Source organism: Athene noctua, chromosome 2 (assembly GCF_965140245.1).
Source record: "Athene noctua chromosome 2, bAthNoc1.hap1.1, whole genome shotgun sequence".
NCBI classification, from domain to species: domain Eukaryota; kingdom Metazoa; phylum Chordata; class Aves; order Strigiformes; family Strigidae; genus Athene; species Athene noctua.
The window spans coordinates 30,401,700-30,423,042 of NC_134038.1; the positions used below are offsets into that span (position 1 = coordinate 30,401,700).

At 38.3% G+C, this 21,343-nt stretch overlaps 1 protein-coding gene across 1 annotated transcript; it reads left to right on the forward strand.

Annotated features, from left to right (window-relative positions):
• The first annotated feature begins 1,618 nt into the window (after positions 1 to 1,618).
• On the forward strand, positions 1,619 to 9,471 carry CA1 (carbonic anhydrase 1). Its single transcript, XM_074897651.1, has 7 exons — positions 1,619 to 1,655; positions 1,870 to 2,067; positions 3,248 to 3,366; positions 5,288 to 5,383; positions 6,257 to 6,319; positions 7,319 to 7,474; positions 8,635 to 9,471. Exons 1-7 carry the CDS (start codon positions 1,619 to 1,621, stop codon positions 8,743 to 8,745), a joined length of 780 nt encoding a protein of 259 aa, XP_074753752.1. The 3' UTR covers positions 8,746 to 9,471.
• The last annotated feature ends 11,872 nt before the right edge of the window (positions 9,472 to 21,343 follow it).

Genomic DNA, 21,343 nt, shown 5'->3' on the forward strand with positions numbered 1-21,343 from the left:
TGCTGGAGAACTACATGTTAATAACTGGCCAGGTCCAGCATACCTAGTATTTCCATCTGATCTATTAGTTTTGCTATCTTCGTTTCTCACGTAGTTTACATAGCAAGGTTGCCCAAGGATCATAAATTGTGCACCCTTCACTTCAAGCAGAAATTTCATGATGTAGTGAAACACTGATATCATTTTAGTAATCTGACTAGAAAATTGGTCAGGGACTAAGCAGCTGAAGCTCTATCTCTTTCAGCAGAAGTTTGTGGTGGTAATTTTCCTTTGAATGTTTACCATTCTGATAAAATATAATCTCTGAACAACAACAAAAAATTAACATAAAATTGCAATCCACCTATAACTGAGACACTCCTAAAAGCTGTCATATTCCTAGGCATCAATGCCACAAGTTTTACAGGTTATAATATTACTTGCACAATGCTATCTGAAATTCCTGACGTCAGCTGTGGACATCTGCAAAGGCAGATATCAGTAACTGTTTCCTATTACTGAGAATAGTCTGTAAGAAAAACAGGAAAATGTCAACAGGTTCCATTTTTGCAACGCAGGATGACAAGGCAATGCTTACATAGTCTATGATAAACCTTATTTATATAGAAATAATTGCTCCATACACTCAGTTCAACTGGTTACAGTCTAGATAATACCACAACTATTTAACTATGCTGTACTTGTCAAGCATATGGTCCTAAAAATACAATCCTACTTTTAAGCAGGTATGAGAGTTTAAGCCAGGCAAAATCCCATATGTGTTAGTAGAATTTAGCTTTAAAACAGAGAGTCAGGGCATGGCATCTTACCTCTAAAGAAATGGTGGATTGTGTGTAAATATTGTTGAACTGCAAGATAGGACCTACTTCAGGAGAAAACTTTGGAAGTTGGATTTCAGTCATGCATTTAATCAGGCATCAGTCCACAAGAAGATTGCCTTGAAGATTCACAGCAGTACAAAAATGGCTTGAGATCATTCCCAAAACTCCTGAAGCTGGTAAGACTTAGTAGGCTTTGGACCTCCTTTTTCACTGAGAGTATTGCTAGTCATATTAATGCAGTATTTAATACTAAGTTTTCCACCACTAAAAGCTACTGAGATTGACTGGTTTTTTGTGTTTATCAAATTAATGTTCCAAAATCTATACACAGATGTCTTAAATCATTGACATGAATTTTCCAAACGGCTGAGCATCCATTGCTTTCTGTGTAGTCTGCACTTTTGTACCATAATTATCCTTTGGATTGAGAAGATTTAGTGTAAAGGTCTTTGGACAACATTTGAACAGTCAGAATTATGTATATTTTAATTTGGCATCTAACTCATACCTATCTTAATATATGTACTGAATCAAAAAGTAAACAGATTGCAAGCACACTGTTTCCTTATTACAATCCTTACCCTTATCACAGTTTCATATGGCATTTTGAAATCGTATGAAATCCATAAAGGTTGGTTAGAAAATATTACTGTCTTTACTGTTTAAGCAGGCGTATAAAAGCCTAGGCATAAGTTAGAAATTCAGAAGAAAATCAAAGCAGAGATCTCATCTTAACAACTTTCATCAACACCAGTAGTTTCTTTTTAAAGAAGACAGTGCCTTGCAACGAGAAAGAAATGTCAAGTTTGAACTGGAGTTATCAAGGCAACAATGGTAAAAGCTATCTTTAATAGAAAATCAGATGTATTTATAATGTATTGAATATTTCCTTATTTTCCTTACAGAAATTCTTCGGAATTACATGGATTAGTAACATATCAAGTATCTGTAGTATGTATACAATTGGTTCCAAGGAAAAGTGGAATGAATTTAGTATTGGTACAGAATTAGAAGTAGAAAACTTGAATTATTTATTTATTTTACCCAGGACCTGACCACTGGCACAAGTTATACCCTATTGCCAATGGAGACCGTCAATCTCCTATTGATATTAAACTGAAGGAAGTCAAAAAAGATGCATCTCTGGGATTTCTTCAGATCACTTGGAAACCTTCCACATGCAAAGAGATTGTCAATGTTGGACATTCATTCCATGTGAATTTTGAGGATAAGGACAATCAATCAGGTGTGTAAAAATCTGGATCTGAAGAGGGGAATGTTTTCTTTTTCATTCTCTTTTTCTCTAATTTATATAGAAAACAAGACTAGCCTTCCAGGAGTTTTTTATATAGATAGGATATGCTTGCTAATTTTGTTGCAACAGTTGGCAACACCCTTTAAGTGCCACAGAAGGTCCAGATTATGTTCTCTAAAATCAGGACTTGTTGGCAAGTGTTCCTGTGTTAACAGCAAAAGGACTGGTAATTTCCCAGTAGGAAACCTCCAGGATAATCACTGATTTCTGAAGGGGAAGGTAGGAGGAGAGTTTCTAAACACAGTTACTCAGTTGTGCTTTTATTTTAAATCAACATGCAGTGGGAGATTTATACATATGTAAAAGTTAGTCACAGTATAACTCCATATGGAATCACTCTGGACTAGGTTTTTTTTCTCACAGTTTTACTACCTTGATAGCAAAGGAGGAGATTTCTTTGTACTGATGCATAACATTGTAAGTGCTGCAGGAACTCCAGGCACATAATTCTAAGCATCATGCACAATTACAGGTGCCTATCACCACGTTAGGAATCAAGACATATTTATGTGCTTGTAAGCAAGGAATTAATGATAATGACCAATAAACAGAGTCAATAACATTGAAGTACACCTATGGCATTTCATAGTCTAAATTCTGACTACCTATATTCAGGCTACCTGTAACTGTTACTTCTGTGAAGAAAGACAACTTTAAAATGCTGTCATAAATAATGCAAATTTTAGTGGGAAGTGAGTACCATGAGGTAGGATGGTTTGTTCTGCAGTTATTAAAATCCAATTACTCTTTCTGGCAAACTGCTTTTTTTCTGCATTATTTTTTCTTTTATTTTCTCTCTGAGGTAGAAAGTCTATTCACCTGAATTTTGGAACCGCATTGAGGAGACATGCAGATTTACTATAACCAATTCACTCATACACATACCTAGAATTAAAACCTTCAATAACTTTGGCTTAACTGCACAAAATGTTTTGTTTTGTTTTGTTTTGTTTTTTCCTCTAGATGTTTAAAAATAATTGAATATCAAAAAATATTAACATGTTAACATGGAGAAAACTGCTTGCATGTTACAAAGTCTTTGAAATCTATAACTTGCCCAACAGGAAGACTTTATTGATTGATGTTTTTACCGTACTTCATTCATTTGCAGTGCTGGCAGGTGGACCTCTCACCGGAACATATAGATTGCGGCAGTTTCATTTCCATTGGGGCCAAACAGATGAGCAAGGCTCAGAGCACACAGTGGATGGAAGGAAATACGCTTCAGAGGTAGAGTCAATGAAAGGAAAGTTGAAATCAAGTTTTCAAAGTCTGGTCATGTATATCATCCTTAAGAAGAAAAAAAAAAAACAAACACAAACAAACAAAGCCAAACAAGCATATCTAGATAGCTTTAGTAGTTATTTTATTTTGCAAAAGCAATACCATCTCTGCAAATGCGAAGTTGGCTTTGCAAGAGCAAATTGGATTTTGTGGTCAGTACTTATTAATCTAAATTTACATAATCTAAATCCATATTTAAATAATGAAATAGAGCTGAAAGGTGCAGGTATGAAAGTAATGTTTGCTAAATGTTAAAAAGATCAGTTGTACACACACATTCAGCTTAATACTAAATAATCTGCTTTTTAGAGTCTGATAACCCAATGCCCCACTATAATTGTAGCTGCAATTTGTCAAAGCTACAAGCATGCTGATCACTGTAAGGTTTCTTCTCTGGCTTTTCAAAAGCAGCAAATAAGAACGAAACCCAGAACAAATTAATGAAAATAAAGAGATAAAAAAAGTTATCTAGTAATGGCCTCAGAAGCTGTCAAGTACATTAAATGTTTTCAGATAATGAAGCAAGATCTGTTTTACAAAAACTACCCCTAAAGTAAGAGATTTTATTTGTTTTCCAAGACCTTAGTGACCTGCTAACAGTCATGAACATGCCAGCAAACAATTAATGTTCAATTCATGTAATGTTATCTTTGGCAACTTTTTAGATTTTAGGAACATTACAACATGAGACACTAATGAGACAGATTACACATTTTTAATGTAGGCATTAGGAACACACAGCCAGAAATGCGTTCCTAATAGGAAATTTTCCACTGTTGAGAGTGCTAAAGCTATCTCATTTGATACAGCCAAGATAAGAAAGGGGTGTCCCTTTAGAATTACTTTCTGCTGTAAAGAGATAGTGCACTTTCACTGTGTTTAAGCAACACATGATTAAGTATTTATTAGTTTGCTTTGAATCAATAGTTTAAAATATGTTGAAACAGTAAAGATGTTAAGTTGAAAAGATAGCAATTCAGCTTTAATAAATACCAGAATTTATTTTTAATTGTTTTAAATCAGAATGTTAAGATTACGTGCATTATACGATAATTTCCATGTTCTGTTTCTATATTTTAGAATCTCGTTGTTGTATTTTAAGAAGTTTTGATATTTTTTGTGACCATGTTGCTGAAACGTTATAGAAATAATTCAGGACTAGATTATCACCATAGAGTTACATAGTTGCTAAGGAATTGCTAGGCATATTAATAGGTGAGAAGGCACATAAAGAAACTCCTATGATTTCCACATTCTGTAAGTTTTTGAAATTTATATTTCACAAAAACTAGCTTAAGATATAATAAGCAATAGTAGGCTGAGTTCCTTAACTCTTTTAAAACAAATACTGTCAAATAACTGTTGAAAGATTTAGGTTGAATATAAACCATCCACAGCCGTGATGTTCATGGCCGTATGATCACTCTTTTGCAGTAAATGGGACTATTATGCATAAATGTTGCCCCATGTGTAACGAAGTTGTTACACTTTGTAAAATGATATTTTATGTATTACATTTTTGAAGACAGGAAGATAAAGGCATGCACAGGAGACTGCTAGCAATAGAGTTAGAAATATGTATGTCCCTTGTAAGTTGTGATTTTCCACATCTCTGTGTACTTACCCCTAAACTGCTTTCAGGAATATGTGCAGTTCTGCCTACCCCAAGGTGAAGCCGGGGTATGAGTCCTGACAATGCCAGGGTGATTCAGCAAAGCACCATAAATCTGCAGGCGTTCACAAGCATGTTCTCAGTTTCACGCTCAGACCCTAAGAGTGCAGAGTGGCGTTTCTAACTATGTTACTCTAGTTGTGGCATTTCTCTGTAATAGAACCAGCAAAAATGATCCTGTCAATTGCTTTTTAGCTTCATCTCATTCACTGGAATGCAGACAAGTATTCAAATGTAGCTGAGGCTTTTGACAAGCCGGATGGCTTGGCAATTGTCACTGTCTTCCTGAAGGTCAGTTACTGACATACTTAAACCACATGTCTCTCTCTTCCCTTTCCTTACCAAAACTGCAGTCCATGATGAGGACTAGGAAAAACACGTCTTTCTCTTGAACCAGTGGACATGACTGTCTCTTATCCTGATTTAGCTCCTATTGCCAACTTTGTTCATGCTTCTACATGGTTGTTTTACCCAAATCCCCATTTCATCCACAGACCCTTCAAGAAGACCTGCACTTTAAAGCATGGGTACTAGTGAGCTTGTGCTGTTTCATTCACCTTTGTAACAGGCAATGCTCACACCTTTTCTGTTTGCTTTCCACTCCATTTACAGCAATGTGAACTTTCACAGAAAGATGGTTTCAGTCACGTATGCTATTACTGTCTAGCAGTCAGAAAAAAAAATCTAAATCAGCACTCCAAGAAATCTTGAATCCATGCACATGGCATATTTAGCCTTTCAAAAGCAAGGCAGGAAAAAGAATTCCTTATTATTAAGGACTTCGTTATGTTAACAAAATACCATTAAATAATACTATATTTTATTATATAATGCTAAAATATAATTACTCATAGTTCATATTGCAAAAAAGTTAGCAGCAAAACCATCTCTCTGAATGCTTTCAAAGCGAATTTCAAAGATAAGCACATATGATAATATCAATCATATACTTCTGAACCATGGATTATTTTTGCAGTCTGTTTGCATTACTCTGCAAAGCAGAAGCAAAATGTCCTGCTATTTCCTCAAAAAGTTCAAATTTTGTCTCGTTCATAGCGGGTTTGCAAAGATAAACTCATGAAGATTTATAAAGCACATTCTTGATTCTGTTAGAATAAAACTATTGTTACATATTTAGGATTTTAAAGTATTTTTTATTTACAGCTTGGCTTATGCAATGAAAATCTGAAGGGTGTCTTGAAGGCCTTGGATTCAGTAAAGACTAAGGTAAACATCATCACAGCCTGATCATGATATAGAGTAGTTAAATCAAAATCTACACAGTCTCTCATCTGCCTTTTTGAAGACTTCAGAATAATGCAGGTGTTCAGCTGAAGAATGCTGCTGAGATGTGGGAGTCAAAAGCATGGTTCTGGACATGAGTTTATGGGATCCTGTAAAATATTTTGGATTGTTGGGGCTCCACCCTGTAGACAGCTATGAGCTCTTTGTCTAAGAGTACACAGTTCCTGATTCCTAACTAATCCTATGCTTCCATCCATCCATCAGTCTATTTAAAATTAACCCCGGTGTCCATCACCAGCACAGCCTAATAGTAACCAAACTGAAGTTCTCTCAGTTAAAGGAAGGAAAAAAAGGGAGAAGAAATAACACCAGAACTGCATTTTTCTCAAGCAGTCTTGTAAAGCAGTGGCTATTCCCACTAAACCTCTCATAAAGGCACAAGGTAAGCAGAGATAGAGTCTGAATATTGGAATTTTAGTGAAGCATGTTGAAAATACAACACAGCATCTCCCACAGGATTTTAAAAAGGAATGTAGACTTTGACCCCGAACATACAAACATTACCAACATGGGTGAATCCTCCCTTAGCCTCTCTCAACAGACAGCTGAAAATTAATTATACACTGAAGTGTTTTGCTTGCTCAGGAGCATAGAGTTCAGTATTTGGGAAAAACAAAACAAAACAAAACAAACACCTTTAGTCAGTGATGACTGAACTCTTTGGTATCTGATACCATTTTTGGGGAAAATTGTTTTTTGTTTGGGTTTTTTTGAGTAACACGGCTCATTGTCAGTGGTGTCAGCCTAGATGTATCTCAGTGTCAAACTTACCACCAGGGCAAGCAACTCACCTCTGATGCTATGAGAAAACACTGGTGTTTTGAAATTACCTCCTCTGATTTAGGAACACACTCCTTTGTAGTCTGGGATGTAAATCCTATCTTATTCATGGGTTTCATTAACCCAGAGTATCTTCCACAGGGTAAGAAAGCTCCCTTTTCTGATTTTGATCCTTCAAGCCTGCTGCCTAAATCCATGGATTACTGGACCTACAATGGCTCTCTGACTCATCCTCCCCTCCATGAGAGTGTCATCTGGATTATACTTAAAGAGCCAATTACTATCAGTTCAGAGCAGGTACGTTATTACAGGGAACAAGACCCTTTACATTGCACTGCTGCATTTTATTAGGTTTATTTTTCTCATTTTTACTGTTAAATGAGCATTATCTTTACACCACATTGTTGCTTTTAATAAACACTTATGATTCTGCCTCAGCTGGGTTAGGCTACTCACATCTTACAAAGTCTTGTGGGAATTGAGATAAGAAGACTTCAGATTTGTGGAGTTGCTTCTATTGCTCCAGGAAACGCAATTTTCTTAATTAAATTTCCTTGAAGTGCTGTGTCTCCCAAAGCAGAAGACAGGCAGAAAGCTGAATTCTTCCCATCTTCATTCCTAGAAGACTCTCCAAAAGAAGTTCATATTCTCATCAAATCTCAGCCAAAAAACTGCCTGAGCAGGGAGCTTTGTGCTGTGCCACAAGATCAAATAGCCAGAGTATAGCTCTATTCAGTGCTATCGTAGAGTAGTTAGGAGGTGTACCAATTGCTTTATTACTGCATTTTTTCCTAGCAATGTCTGTAGGACAAGCTAAATATCCCTCACTGGCCTCAGGTAAGTATTCTTTGTGTTCTAAACTCTTGGGCAACTGTCACACAGTTATTGCCACCTGTCCCTCCAAAGGTGTTTGAATTAATATCTTTCCAGATAAGTCTAGTTAAGTACTTGGAATCTTTGAAAATAAAAAGCACACGGGTAGAAATAATTTGGGTATTGTGAAGATCCTTAATGTTTGTTCAAGGTGTTATTCATTAGGCTATTGAATGGATAGGGAATAGAAATTAAGTACAAATAGTCTGACATAAAAGCAATGTTTGAAGCAAAGTTGAATTAGTTCTTAAGCCTTGCTTTTTACTTTCACAGCTGGTGATATGTTTAATTTATCAGCTTTTTTTTACATAAGTGATAACACAGTAGTACCGGTGTATGAAAGTTTCTGTGGTAGTTGGATACAGGGATCAATAGGATATTCAAAGCTGGTTGGTTGTTCCAGTACTTCTGTGGTAGCTTAAATCCTGACTTGCCACTGGATTAATTCAATATTATGAAGCTTATTTTAAAAAAAAAAAAAAAAAAAAAAAAAAGAACGTTAGTTAGGAAGTATAACAATTTCTCAGATATGCAAGATAAAAGTGAAAAGCTAAATATATCCCTTCCTTCCTTGCCCCACTTAGTTGGCTCAATTCCGCACAATCCTGTCTTCTGCTGAAGGGGAAGCACCTTGTCCCATACTGAGCAATCACCGGCAACCCCAACCGCTGAAAGGCAGAGTGGTGAGAGACTAATCCCAGAAAACCAAAGCAAACCTGGAGCACAGTCTGCTCGTCAAGAGCAACACATCCAAACAAAGACTATGGAAAAATCTACCAAAGAAATGAGAACAGTGCGTGTGTTCTTAGCTGCAATATTCCTGTCCCGCCAGAAGCTGTTGAAATTCACTGGCTAGTGCTTTTACTGGAATTAATCTATATTCTTTTTGTGGTAGGCAACTAATCTGTTTTAATGCACGACTTCTAACAGTGAAATGTAGTTTAAATTTTTTTATGAATCTTCACATTCCTCCTGATGTACTAAGTAAACTGTGGTGATAAAAAGCAAAGTAAATGTTCAGAGTGAAATTAATCAGCACTCAGCTTCCCACAAGAGAGTTTATGCAACTGTATGTCTGTTGTTTTTTGCAATGAAATTTCTTCTGTTAATGGCAATTACTAATCGGTTATTGTTGCTTTGGCTAATAAAAATGGTTTCTTTTTCTAGCTTAACTGATATATGACTGATTTAAATTAAATTAAATTAATAAAGTGCTTTGAAATGAAACAGTATTGTAACAGTGCTATGCTATAAGTGTTTTAAAAGAAAAGGTGTGATAATTGCTCTTTTATTTCACCTGCAGACCTAATAAAGACTTATTAGACATATGTCCATGGAAAAATAAAGCACCTTGGTCTGGCTGTACAGTTAAGTCACACAGCTTCACTATTTCTCAAGCAGAGCCATACTCAGCTTTGCAAATGGCTCCAGCAGTGACAACTAAATTATTTAATAGCCAGCAGTGGCAAAGGTCTGAAGAAGATAAAGTCAGACTCTACAATGAACAACAAAAAGCATGAGAAAAAAAATTAGATTTCCAGTTGACCCCATTATGTAACTTAAATGTTATTTGACTGCAATGATAAAGTACCTTCATTAAATTACATAAGTGACTATTATCTGTTGGGGTTTTGCAGCACATCTTGCTAGATATAGTTTCTTCTTTAACATTTGCATGCCTTTGACTATACCATAAAAGCAGGGCTGTAAACATTTACAGTTCCTCACACTTCCTTTATAAAGTACAAAAAATTTTCAGATCCACATTTCCAACATATTCAAAACCTGAATTGCTTTAAATGCAATGCCAGCTGCATTCAGTGAGACGTACTTCTAGGTCAACCTCTTCAGCTAACCAGTGTGTGTATCCAGCAACTGGATCAATAAGGCCTTGGTCTGTGACTTGCCACCATAATGCAGTGGCAACACTTATCATATCAGAACACGTGAAATGAATAACTAATCACCTGCCCCAATGAAATTATCTTATACCTGCTTGGCTTGTGTACCCTTGATGCCTTGTGCCATTAGCCTGTTAGGCACTATGACAGAAGTCAAGACTAACTTTATTCAATGCAATGCATTTGTAAGAAACACAATAAAATCATACCAAGACCTTTATTCCATTCCAAAAGAGGTGCCACATTTATGGCTAACTTTCTATATGAAATAAGTTTTGAGATACCACAAACAGTTTACACCTGAAAAAAAGGAGAGGTCATTTAGTCTTATTCTCCTAGCTTGGAACTAGAGGAAAAATTGTTCATTGAAAGTGCAGAAGACTGAGCACAAACTGCAGATAAGCACATGGCAGCTAAATGTAATACTTCTGCTTAGTCTTAGACCTCCACCTTTATGAACAAGACTATTCCTCTTGTCATAAAAGCTTCTTCTCCTAATAATATCAATTTCTGATGCAGAATCATGAATAAAATGGGAGCTCACCTATAGGCATGGGAATGGGGAGCTCAGTATTTAAAAGCAGTCTCCACTTCCATGTTAATTAAAAAGCAGACAAATCAACATTCAGTCAGATATTCCTGCCATCCTCATCAGCAATACCTAGTCCTATTATCTGAATAAGCAAAGCTAGTAAAATGCCTCGTTTGGTTCATAAACTTACAAAAAGAATTACAGAGGTCAATAATTCCTTCAAGTAATTGGTACCTTCATAATGAGTGATCCTAAAACCACACCACTTGTCTCTGCCTTAGTGCAACAACTGCATCATCCCTTTAAGTGCCATGAACAGGAAGATAATAATTTTCACTCCTCTCAGTTCTCCGGAGGAAAAGACTGATGGTGTTTGTTGGAAAAGTGAGAATGGAGACACAGCTATATCACTTTGACTGGTTTCAGAGGAAGCATCTTCCATGTGATGGCAAAAAAATTAAACCTCACAAAGAGATCACAATGGGCACACATTTGAGAAATGGGAACAAATCTGTTAGGCAGAATAACATCTTCCTTCAGAGTCTATTTAAAAAGCTCTCTGACTAGTGTGCTGACCTATATATTGTAATTTCTCAGATTTAGAGTGCGCTTGAGCTGCAGAACTGTGCGTTCAGTTGGTTGGAGACCTTTGCATGTGTGCACAAGGGTGACACGGAAGTGGGCAGCTGGATTTACTAGTTTGTCTCAAGTTCGTCTCCAATATAAATGACTTCACCCTGCTTCTTTTTGTGTAACTCCCTTGGAAAATTAATAAAATACAAGTGAACATCGAGTAGGAACGACTGTGAAAATCAAATGGACCTGATTATGACAACCAAGAAAATGAATAAGCAATTCATAGTCTAGGAAATGGTAAGGCAAATTCAATGTCCTTGACTCGATGAAGGAAAGGCAAGCTCATTTCATAGTATATCTAGACTTTGACTGCCAGTGAAGGAGAGATCTCTTATCTTTACAGCAAAGAAAGAGAACAAAATACAAACAGGATTTTGTTTTAGGACATAAAGCTATATTGACATCTAATGGTACTTGCTGGCAATATAAAAGAAATGGGAAGGAAAATTACCCAGTGTAGTAGTTTGAATGGGTGGTATCTCAATGCCAAAGACTTGAGGAAATTACACAGAAAAACATAAATCTTTTAAGTCTTATTTTAAGAATACCATTTCTGCCTTTTACCAGAATGAATCATTTTTTCATTTGTTGCTCCATATTTTCTCCATACATAAAAACATTGTTATCTGTGTGCTGTGCATCAGCAGCCTAACCCAACAGCAAATCACCTTTAAACCCAAAATACAGAGGAACAGGTAAATGCAAGCTACCACAGATGCAATTCATCTGGAGAACTTCTGCGAGGCTTCTCTTCACCTCACAGAGACTTTCAAAATACAGTAACTCTGCTAAAATAAAGTTTCCTTGTGTAGCTCCACAGCTGTGAAAAAGTTAGCATTTGCCATCTGATCAGCAGAATGCACTTCAGGTCAGACTCCAGCGAAGCCTTCCACCTTGATCTCTGCTGGGCACATTAACTAGGACTCCTTTGTTAGTGTTATAAGACAAAATTGGATTGTTTAATGTGTCACATTAATTTTTTCTTTAGAAAATCCTTCCTAATTCAACTTTTCCCTTATGTTGAGGGAAGAAGTCTACTGTTATAACCACAGAAGTGTCAACTGATAAGTATGCTTGGAGAATGCCCAGATAAAACCCTGAGATGGTCTGCGGAGGCCTAGTTAATAGCTCCTGATACAGTTTAGGGATTTTACTGTAGGGTTTGTAGAGTCTCGACTTTTTTCCTAGGACTTTCTGGGAATCCTCTGCACCTTTAATCCTGTCTGTAACAGGTGCAGGGCTGCAGTGCTGAGCAAGCCCAGCAACACAGGGTGGGAAATATGGGACTTGGAAGCAGCTAGCAACAACGCTGGGCAGTGGAAGAAACCACTTAAAACTGAAATCAGCCTTAGTAGACCATTTAGAAAATGTCCAGATGTAATATTTGATGTAATCTTGAAACTTTTAAAATTGCTTTTCAAGCAAAATTGTTTGTCAAAATCTACACATTTGCTAGCTATTCTGAATTTCTTGATTGCATTATTTATCAAAGAAAAAAACATTTTTAAACTGCTGGAAAAAACGCAGCAGGACTAATGGTGTACAGCTGCCCATGTTTTTGTAATGCATTATAGCTTCCTTGCATGCCTTATTCAAGTTTTTGTGCCTTAGCACAGAGCGCGAATAAAATGCATTTATTTTCTGACTGCTTAAGTCATTAGGTCTTTTGCAATGCTCTGAGGTAACCAGGAGATGACACCATAAAAACTTTAAAATCAACAAACTAAATTGTGTCACAAAGTTCACTGTAGCATAGCTAGAGCCAAGTCAGGTTAAATAGTATATGTGTAAGATAAATACACCTATGGGGTTGTGTTCACACCAGTACAGTGAACTGTGACTAATGTCTTTAAGGGCTAACTGTTGAAGCACTAAGTCAGACAAAGTTGTAAGGTTCCTCTCAGAACGGTGCTAAAGGAACCCAGGTGACAAAGAGGCAAGTGCCCTTCGTCCCCAGGGTGTCCTGGCAGCTTCCAGCAGACCAGCAAAGGGTGGTGCTGCCATGGGGCGCTGGCCTGCTGGGGTCCGCGGAGCCTGAGCGGATGCAAGACCAAGCTGTGCCATTTTGGGATCAGTGACAGCAGCAGCACTTTCTGTTCCTGCAGCCTGAAACGAGCGCTTCCCTCACTGCCGAACTATCACCACCTGATGATCCCCTTTTAGATATCCATTACATTCACTTCCTATTTTGACTGTGGAGAGCCACGGCTCACATTTGGATAAATCTATGAAATTGAGAGGCTGGAATATCTTATCCCTGATATTCAATGTATCGGGCAATGTGTAGCCTCTGCTTAATTTTCTCATAAATAAACACACACACACTCCAGCGTGGAAATTTAAGAGTGAGCTGGGGAAATCCCCAAGCTTCCCTCTCTCTTCCCATCTAGGGGGTGAATCAGCTTCATTCCTCACATACTCTTTGAACAGCATTTACCTCTTCTCAGGACACCTGTGAACTTAAATCCATCCCACCCAAGCAAGAGAAATCCGGGGATGACCGAGGGGCGACAGAGCATGTCACATGCCTGGCGGCTCTTGGCGCATGTCGCTCAGCGGGACGATGGCTGCTGGAGCGATGCCTCAGTAACTGGATATGGCGGGCAGAGGGGCAGCGTGTGGCTGCCAAAATGCTGCCCCAGAGCATGGCTGGGGGACGGGCCTGCAGCTCAGCTGTGCATGATCCGCACCAGGCCCCAGCTACAGCCGTGTCACTGCTTCAGCCCTGGCTGAGCCCACTGGCCCCCGGGCTCACCCTCATGTAGGCGAGCGCTGACTTTGTCAGCATCAGGTTAGACAGTTTGCTAAGCAGCTTTTTGACCTTTTGGTCATAAAGAACATCAGATCTGCACCAGAATCTTGGTGGCACGAGGACTAACTTTTTTGAGATACCACAAATTTGATTTGTGGTGATGATTTGGCCTACTCTTATTCTCACTGAAATCTTTAGCAAACTACATGTTGACTGAAGTTGAACAAGATAAAGCAGTGAATGAGGCTGAAAGACTAGAAAAAAAATAGTGTCTGGTATGACAAAATGTAATGGAATAAGAACTCATCTCTATCTGGGACATTTGGTTACCAGAGCAATGTCATAACATGAACCAATATAAAAGACCAAGTCATGCACTGCCAATACCTTTATAGATGGTACCTCTGAACATACCCTCTCCTGCCCTGCTGTAAACTTGCTCCTTCAGCTGGAGGGGTGTTAATCAGGAGAGAGCTGAGGGCAGGGGCAATCTGGTCATCTGGGCCACCCCTTGAAACCAGACTGCTTCCTCACGATAAGGAGACACTAACCCCTGGCACACCAACAACATGCCGTCAGAAAACATTTAGATTTACTCTTGAAAAATGTGTTAGGACAGATTTGGTAGCAATGGCACAAAAAGCTGTCAGCAACTGATGCAATAGGACCACCCCTGTCTTATCGGTAAGATCCCCATAAGGAAGAGCAAGGAGGGGGACATCCACAGCTACTTCTGTGCAAGCAAATTGGCTTCCCTGCAGACCTCTGGGGGAGGTCAGATCTGCACATGCCCCTCTGTCCCTTACCAAACTGTACGTTCTTCCGTTGATTTACACTGTTGAGAAGTGTAGTCTAATATCCTTCCACAGAACCTTATTTCTTAATTATCTTCATGGAAGCATACAGGCCGTTTCAGCAATGGCAACATACTTCAGAGGCATGGTACAATGAAGTAATTGTGTCTTCTGTCTGTGAAAATGCATCTGTGCAAGAGGAAAACCTGAAAGGGTCATACTCCAACTATTCAGAGTGCTCTCAGCCCTTGAACAATTCCTGTAGGATTAACATTAGGCAGGGTTTTAAAAGGCTGCCAGCTCACAATGTTGCATTTTGCATTTCTATTACATATCCCAGAGCAAAGTTTGTAACATGGATTCTTTTGTTATTGGGTCAAGGGAGAGAAAGGCTCCAGGGAAAGCCTCCAGACAGCTTTAGATAATTGTTGCAAAGCAAAGCACTGCCAAGACTGCAGAATTGTTTCCTATTTCATTCATTGTACCCTACTTCTGGCCTCCTAGGTTTCCCTGGTATGAACATTGCTGACCTATCCTGTGAACCTTTAGCTCTCCTTCCAAGTATTTGTTGTATGCATATTTATTTCTTCAAGTGACATTTTAACTCATTTGAGCGTATCTGATTGATGAGAGGGAGGTGGATATTTGGCTTAAGCAGTTGCAAAACCAGACATGTACAGGACATCAAGCTCTAGACCTGTTTCTGAAATCCCATTTCCTTGATACTACAGCAAGTTGGGCCAGTTGTGAAAGGATCATAGACTGAATAAAGAAATAAATAAATTTATGTAAATGTGTTTATAAATAAACGTGTGTGAACAAATAAATATTCAATGGAACAATATTGTAAGTATAAAGGAGAATATATTAAAACCTAATTGTGTTCAAGACCGTGATATACACAGTGTTCATACTCATGTTCTTCTGTAGATCTGCAAGCACACAGGGACATAGTTATTCCAATGGCATGGTTAGAATAATATTATGATTCAGCAGCTACTCCTGAGCCCTTGTGCCCAAAGATAATGCTTTGAAATATCTGAACATAACAACAGAAGTGACCCGGCTTGCCACAGGGCTGGACCTGCCATTAACTAGATCTCTTAGGCAGTCAGTACTTCAAGGAAATTAAAAGCTGCTTCTTAAATGGCTAAACAAGGAGTTAAGTACCAGTTTGAAAATACTGATGTGATGTGACTATTGCAAAGCCACAAAGAAAATTGGTGCAAAGTTAGGAACAAAACAGAGTTTCTGCGCAGGGCTCACATGCTAGAGGTCACTCAATCCCCTACATCAAACCTACCATTAAAACATCGCTTTCCAAAAACACCTTCCACTGCTCTCCCTGAGACAGATACATGGCCCATCTCTGGCCTAAAGTAAATTCCTTCTACACATCCAGTTTTCCAGATTTCACACCAGAAGGCCCCTCTTTCCTCGCAGAGGAATTTCTAATTGCTTCTGTCCTCCTTAATCTCACCTGTCTTTGACCACAGGACCAGTTAGTTCTAGTTTTACCATATACCTAACAAAAACGGTGGCTGTTTCCATAGTTAAATCAACATTCAATAATGTGTTGGCTTCTGTGACATGGAAGTCACAAAAATCTTGAATTTCTGCTGAAAGACAACAGACTAATGAATAGAACAGCATTAATTCACCAGTTTTGCAAACAGGGAAAGGCACAAGAAAAGCTTACAATAGGATGCAGAAGATGCATTTTGGCACCTGCAATGAAACTTAGGATGAATGCCAGTGGCTAAATTCAGTACAGAACTCCAGAAAGTGGATGCCAGCCCACCCCTCTCATTTACGAGAAATCTAAATACCACTGTTGCACAGGAATGCTGCATGTAGTGGCACCCACGCACCAGCCAGCTTATGCAGACTTAAGTGTTCAGACCAAGTGGGGACAAGGTGCCACACAGTCACTCTGGTGGGATATAGAAAGGAGAGAGGTGCTGGTGAAGCCCTGGGTGACACTTCTGCACATGGCACACCAGAAGTGTTGGCCATGCCCATACTAGCAACTGGAGAGGAACAGGACTTGGCCATCATCAAGTGGAAGCTCCCTAGCATGGTTTTGGTAAACGTCAGCTAGAGCTCTCTGTGAGAAGGCCCAGACCAGGTGAAATGACGGTTCTCAAGACCATATGGAAGAAGGTACACAGGAAGGTTCAGCTGTACAGACTCAGGACATGTTATAGCCTTTGTTCCAGGACCAGAAAGTGGGAATCTGGTTTGTTTTATTTACCATGATAGGCACAGCTATTAAGTTCACTACAAAGCACAACAGATATTCTCTATTTCCCTCTGGAAAAGCAGGGAGTGTTGGTAATTAACACACTCATTCAAGTAGTAGGTGGCTTTTCCCTGCTCAGCCTGAGGGATCCCTGTTGCTTCTGCAAGTGCCCTGATGGGCAGGCTTTGAAACAGCTACAATGGTTTTTAACATGAACTCTTCACTGCTGTAACTGGGTCGTACTTGTATTGTCGGTGTGAGATTATGCCTCTCTGTAAACGCAGAAAATAAAGTGATAGAAACAAGAATACACAACTAAAATATTTTCTTTTAACAATTTAGCCATTCATTTGGTTAATGGTTTTATACCTCTGCTGGGTAGCTTTTTCCCTGCCAGATGAGGAAGGTAACTCTTAGTGCTGGTAAGAAGCATTAGCTAATGTTTGCACAGTGTCTACCAATGCAAGAGTGCTAAGTACTAGAAGTGAAGAGCATTTTAGCACTCAAAGACCTGCATGTCCCACTGCCCAGACTGGGACAACTATGACTCTGAAGAGGCTAAATAATTCATAATAGAAAAGAAGTCCATTACAGGCATACAAGTAACCGTGTGTAAAGCACAACTAAACAGTGTGACATTTTTTAAAAAATGAGATGGACCTTTATCTATTTCAGAACAAAGCAGTTCAGTCAGTCATGTTTTCCTCTTGCATGAATCAATGAATACAAGAGGCAAGAGAAATTTCTGTAGTTTAATCCTTTTTTTAAATCTCAACCTGTTTTAGTAGGTGCTTAGTGCAAGTGATTACAAACATCCCTGAACACACTGTCATTATGCAACACACCCATACCAGTCACTAAGGAAAAGTGAAGCACAATCATGAGACTCCTGCATTATTTATGCAGTATCACAACTAAGCAGAGTGCATACCCAAGTGCTGTTCGGCTCTGATACCCTGGGTATTCCCACTCCGCTGTTAGATGGCTGCACTGCAGGGCTAGATTTCTAGATTGGTTCCTGATTGCCATAACCCAGAGGTAGGGGCACTGTAGGTTGTATATACCCTCTGTACGCTGAGGGTGAAATCCAGATCAGTAAATTATAGCCGACAAATTAAAAAAGGAAAAAAAAAAAAAAAAAAAAGCAGCAGGAGGCCAGAAAAGAACATTTTGGTAGTGCGTTTTCCTGTTCACAATTACAACTCCTATCTTTCTGTAATCATGAAAATCTCTTTCCAGTTAACACATATTTACAGTGTGCTTGTTTGAACCAAGAAGCCTGCCTTGAGTTCTAGAAATGATATTTAGATATCTCATAACAGAGAGAGACAGGTAGGCAAACACTTTCTGGAACCTCACACAGAGAGTGCAGTGCGAGTGGTGCCACAGCTGAAGTGAGTACCACCATTCATCTGAATCAGTCAGGAAACTGAAGCAGAAACTGGTTTCAAATAAGTGGTCATATTTTCTATAGGAATCTTTACTGTTCCCTTGGCAAAAAATTAAATTATGATCACCTACGTGCAGTTGTATTTCCTTGTCCTTGCATGGAGCTTGCGTCCAGAGCTTCAGGTGCCAGCACAGTCTGACCTGCTGCCCACATAATCACAGGGTGGTTTGGGTTGGAAGGGACCTTAAAGACCATGTAGTGCCAACCCCCCTGCCACCTTTCACTAGATTAGGTTGCTCAAAGCCTCATCCTACCTGGCCTTGAACGCTTCCTGGAAAGGCCATCCACAACTTCTCTGGACAACATGTTTCAGTGTCTCACCACCCTCACACAAAAGAATTTCTTCCGTGCTCTGTCCAGTGGCTTTCCATATGCTCAGGGAAGTCCAGCTAAGTCCAGCTCAACACACAGACCCTGCTTGGTAACGCTGACAGAGCCACAACCCAAAGCTCCCTGTACACATATAACTTAGATTTTTTTTATTTTTTTAAATTTTTTTTTTTTAATGCCTGGGGAAACTTCCAGCTAGAAGAAAACAGGAATACTTACCTTGCTCCTATAGTGGTTGTTTCTGGCATGTGTCTTTTAGGCATGTGTGGAGCCGTGTGATGGTAATTGCTTACGGAAAACAGGGGATCATTTAATTGCGCAGATTCACCTATGATCTTTTAAATCTGAACATGTTTTGGTTTTTGTTTTGTTTTGTTTTTTTCTATCTGAAAGTAATCAAATTTTTTTTCATAATCCTTATTTCACTTCTTAAAAAGGGAGTAAGTCACAACCAATGGCACATCCTTAATACGTGAGTTACACTGCGGGCCGTCGCACCATTGTCTTATTTACAGTGACACCTACTGGCAAAAGCAATCTGCAAAGGGTCTCTCTATTAGAAGGTTTTTCTGTGTTCGTTATCCTATCTTTGGCATTTCCTTCACACCTCACCTTCACCTTCACATCTCACCACTCAGTTGTCCACAGACAGTTCAGCATTTTAGACTACTGGATACAGACTTTGTTCTTCTGATGAAGGTTTCCTGAACCAGTCATGAAGATGAGCTAAACTATATTGAGAGACTCAAGGTTTCTTTTGGACATTAGGCAAACAGGCTGGAAGTTCTTTGGATAGTCTCTGCGTACATTTTTAACAGACTTAAAAAATAGTATGTTGTTGAATAGCACGGTACCATGACTATTGCATTATTTAGTTTGATACAATAGTAAGTTATTGCTCTTATTTATCACTGTATCTGCAATGAAATAGGTAACACATACTATTTAAATAATCTTCAGCAATTTTTGTATTGATACTGCCATCTGCAGATCCAGGGACACAGCATTCTCTCAGCTATTCATATATAGGTACTTATGCTTTCTATATAACCATAACAATTTTAAAACAAATTTGGAACATAAATTTGGATGCTGAGATTCTTTGTGATTTCCAGGTAAATTGCTTATTCATGAAATCGCAGACTACATAAGAAGCTGGAGTTTAAACAAAGGGAAAAAACAGAAATCAAGAACAAACTCCCTAAAAAAATACCAAGGATGACTGGGTTCCTTTTTTTCCTTAAAAATGCCAAAGTTCTGGGTTTTTTTCTAATTTTATTTTATTAGGAACACATTTCTGTCTGATATTCATACTACTGTAGAAAAGAGGAGAACTGGAAGCAAAATGTTGATATTTAAATGGCTGATGCCTTATTCAGAATATTTTCAAATCAGAGACAGAAAAAATTTAAATCAGACCTTCATAAAAAATACATTTCATCTGTTGCATGCAACCTGTACAATTTACATCTAAAAAAATGAAACTGTCAGGAGCATCTACAAATTATTGAAATTTATGTACTCATGAATGTGGGTGAAATTTGATAAAATAGAAATGACACAGGAATTGACTGTGCACATCAGTTCTGTTAATCAGAGGCAGGGAATCTTTGTTTTCACATGACAATCCCGTACAGTCCAGTCAGACACATTCCCTGTCTTCAAATTCTGCTGCACAAGAGAAGCCAACACAGATCACATATGCAAATGCTTCACCACAGTGAAAATTTGTACTTGGCATAAATGATGGAGATGTTGACAGAAATAGGCAACAAAACATTAGTTTAGAAACATTATTGTTTAAGCACTTCAGCATTATCTTCTGTCTCACGAAGACAGCAGACACCCAGAAAAGGCCATCTGTCCATAGAGTAAGTACTTTATGAATAAAAGGTATGGAAATAACAGTATCTAAGAGATTAAGTCACAGACTAAAATTCTATTAGAACTGTACAAATTTGCAAGACTTAATATGAAAACCAAGCAAGTTATCCATATGTGCAGAACACTGATGGAAAGAAAACACTACTGTATTTTTGTAGGATGCTTTGTAAGTTAAGGTTTTTCTCCTAAGTCCTGAAGAGATGCCAAAGAAAAATGAGCATAGGCAAGCAATGGTAAACCAAAAATGGAACAAACTCATTACAGCTAAAACTACAAAGCAAGATCAGACTGGGCAGGGGAGGAATCAAAATATAAGTTGGGTCAGAAGTTAGATGTAGCCTACCTAGAAAGAGTGATAAAGGAGATTGTCACAATGCTTTTTTATAGTAGTTAACAGATAATAAAAGAAAAAACATCTCTAGAGCAGCAGTCCTCTGGCATTTGTACCTTCATGTTGAGGCTGTGACCTGAAGGTGCTCTAAGTCTCTCAATTATTTGCAACTTTTAACATGTGCAGGCTACGCAAGGTTTATTTATAGCAGTCTGCTCCTTGCCTACCTAAAGCTACAAGAATCTAAATCCCAAATTTCCTTTCCATTACATTTATAAAAATGTTTTACATATTTCTTTCTATTATGTTATTTTACTCATATGCCATATTCCACTTTTTTTGGTGAAGTTATTTTGAAATTGATTACTTGGAAGACTTAGTTGTTTTTTTTTCCTGGAATTGATTCCTTGAATCCTTTTAGGTCCCAGTGCATGTCTGGAA

Coding starts and splice junctions, on each gene's coding strand:
- CA1 (XM_074897651.1), top strand. CDS start 1,619: ATGTCAAGTTTGAACTGGAGTTATCAAGGCAACAATG. Junction 2,068..3,247: donor GGATAAGGACAATCAATCAG/GTGTGTAAAAAT, acceptor ATTCATTTGCAG/TGCTGGCAGGTGGACCTCTC. Junction 3,367..5,287: donor GAAGGAAATACGCTTCAGAG/GTAGAGTCAATG, acceptor ATTGCTTTTTAG/CTTCATCTCATTCACTGGAA.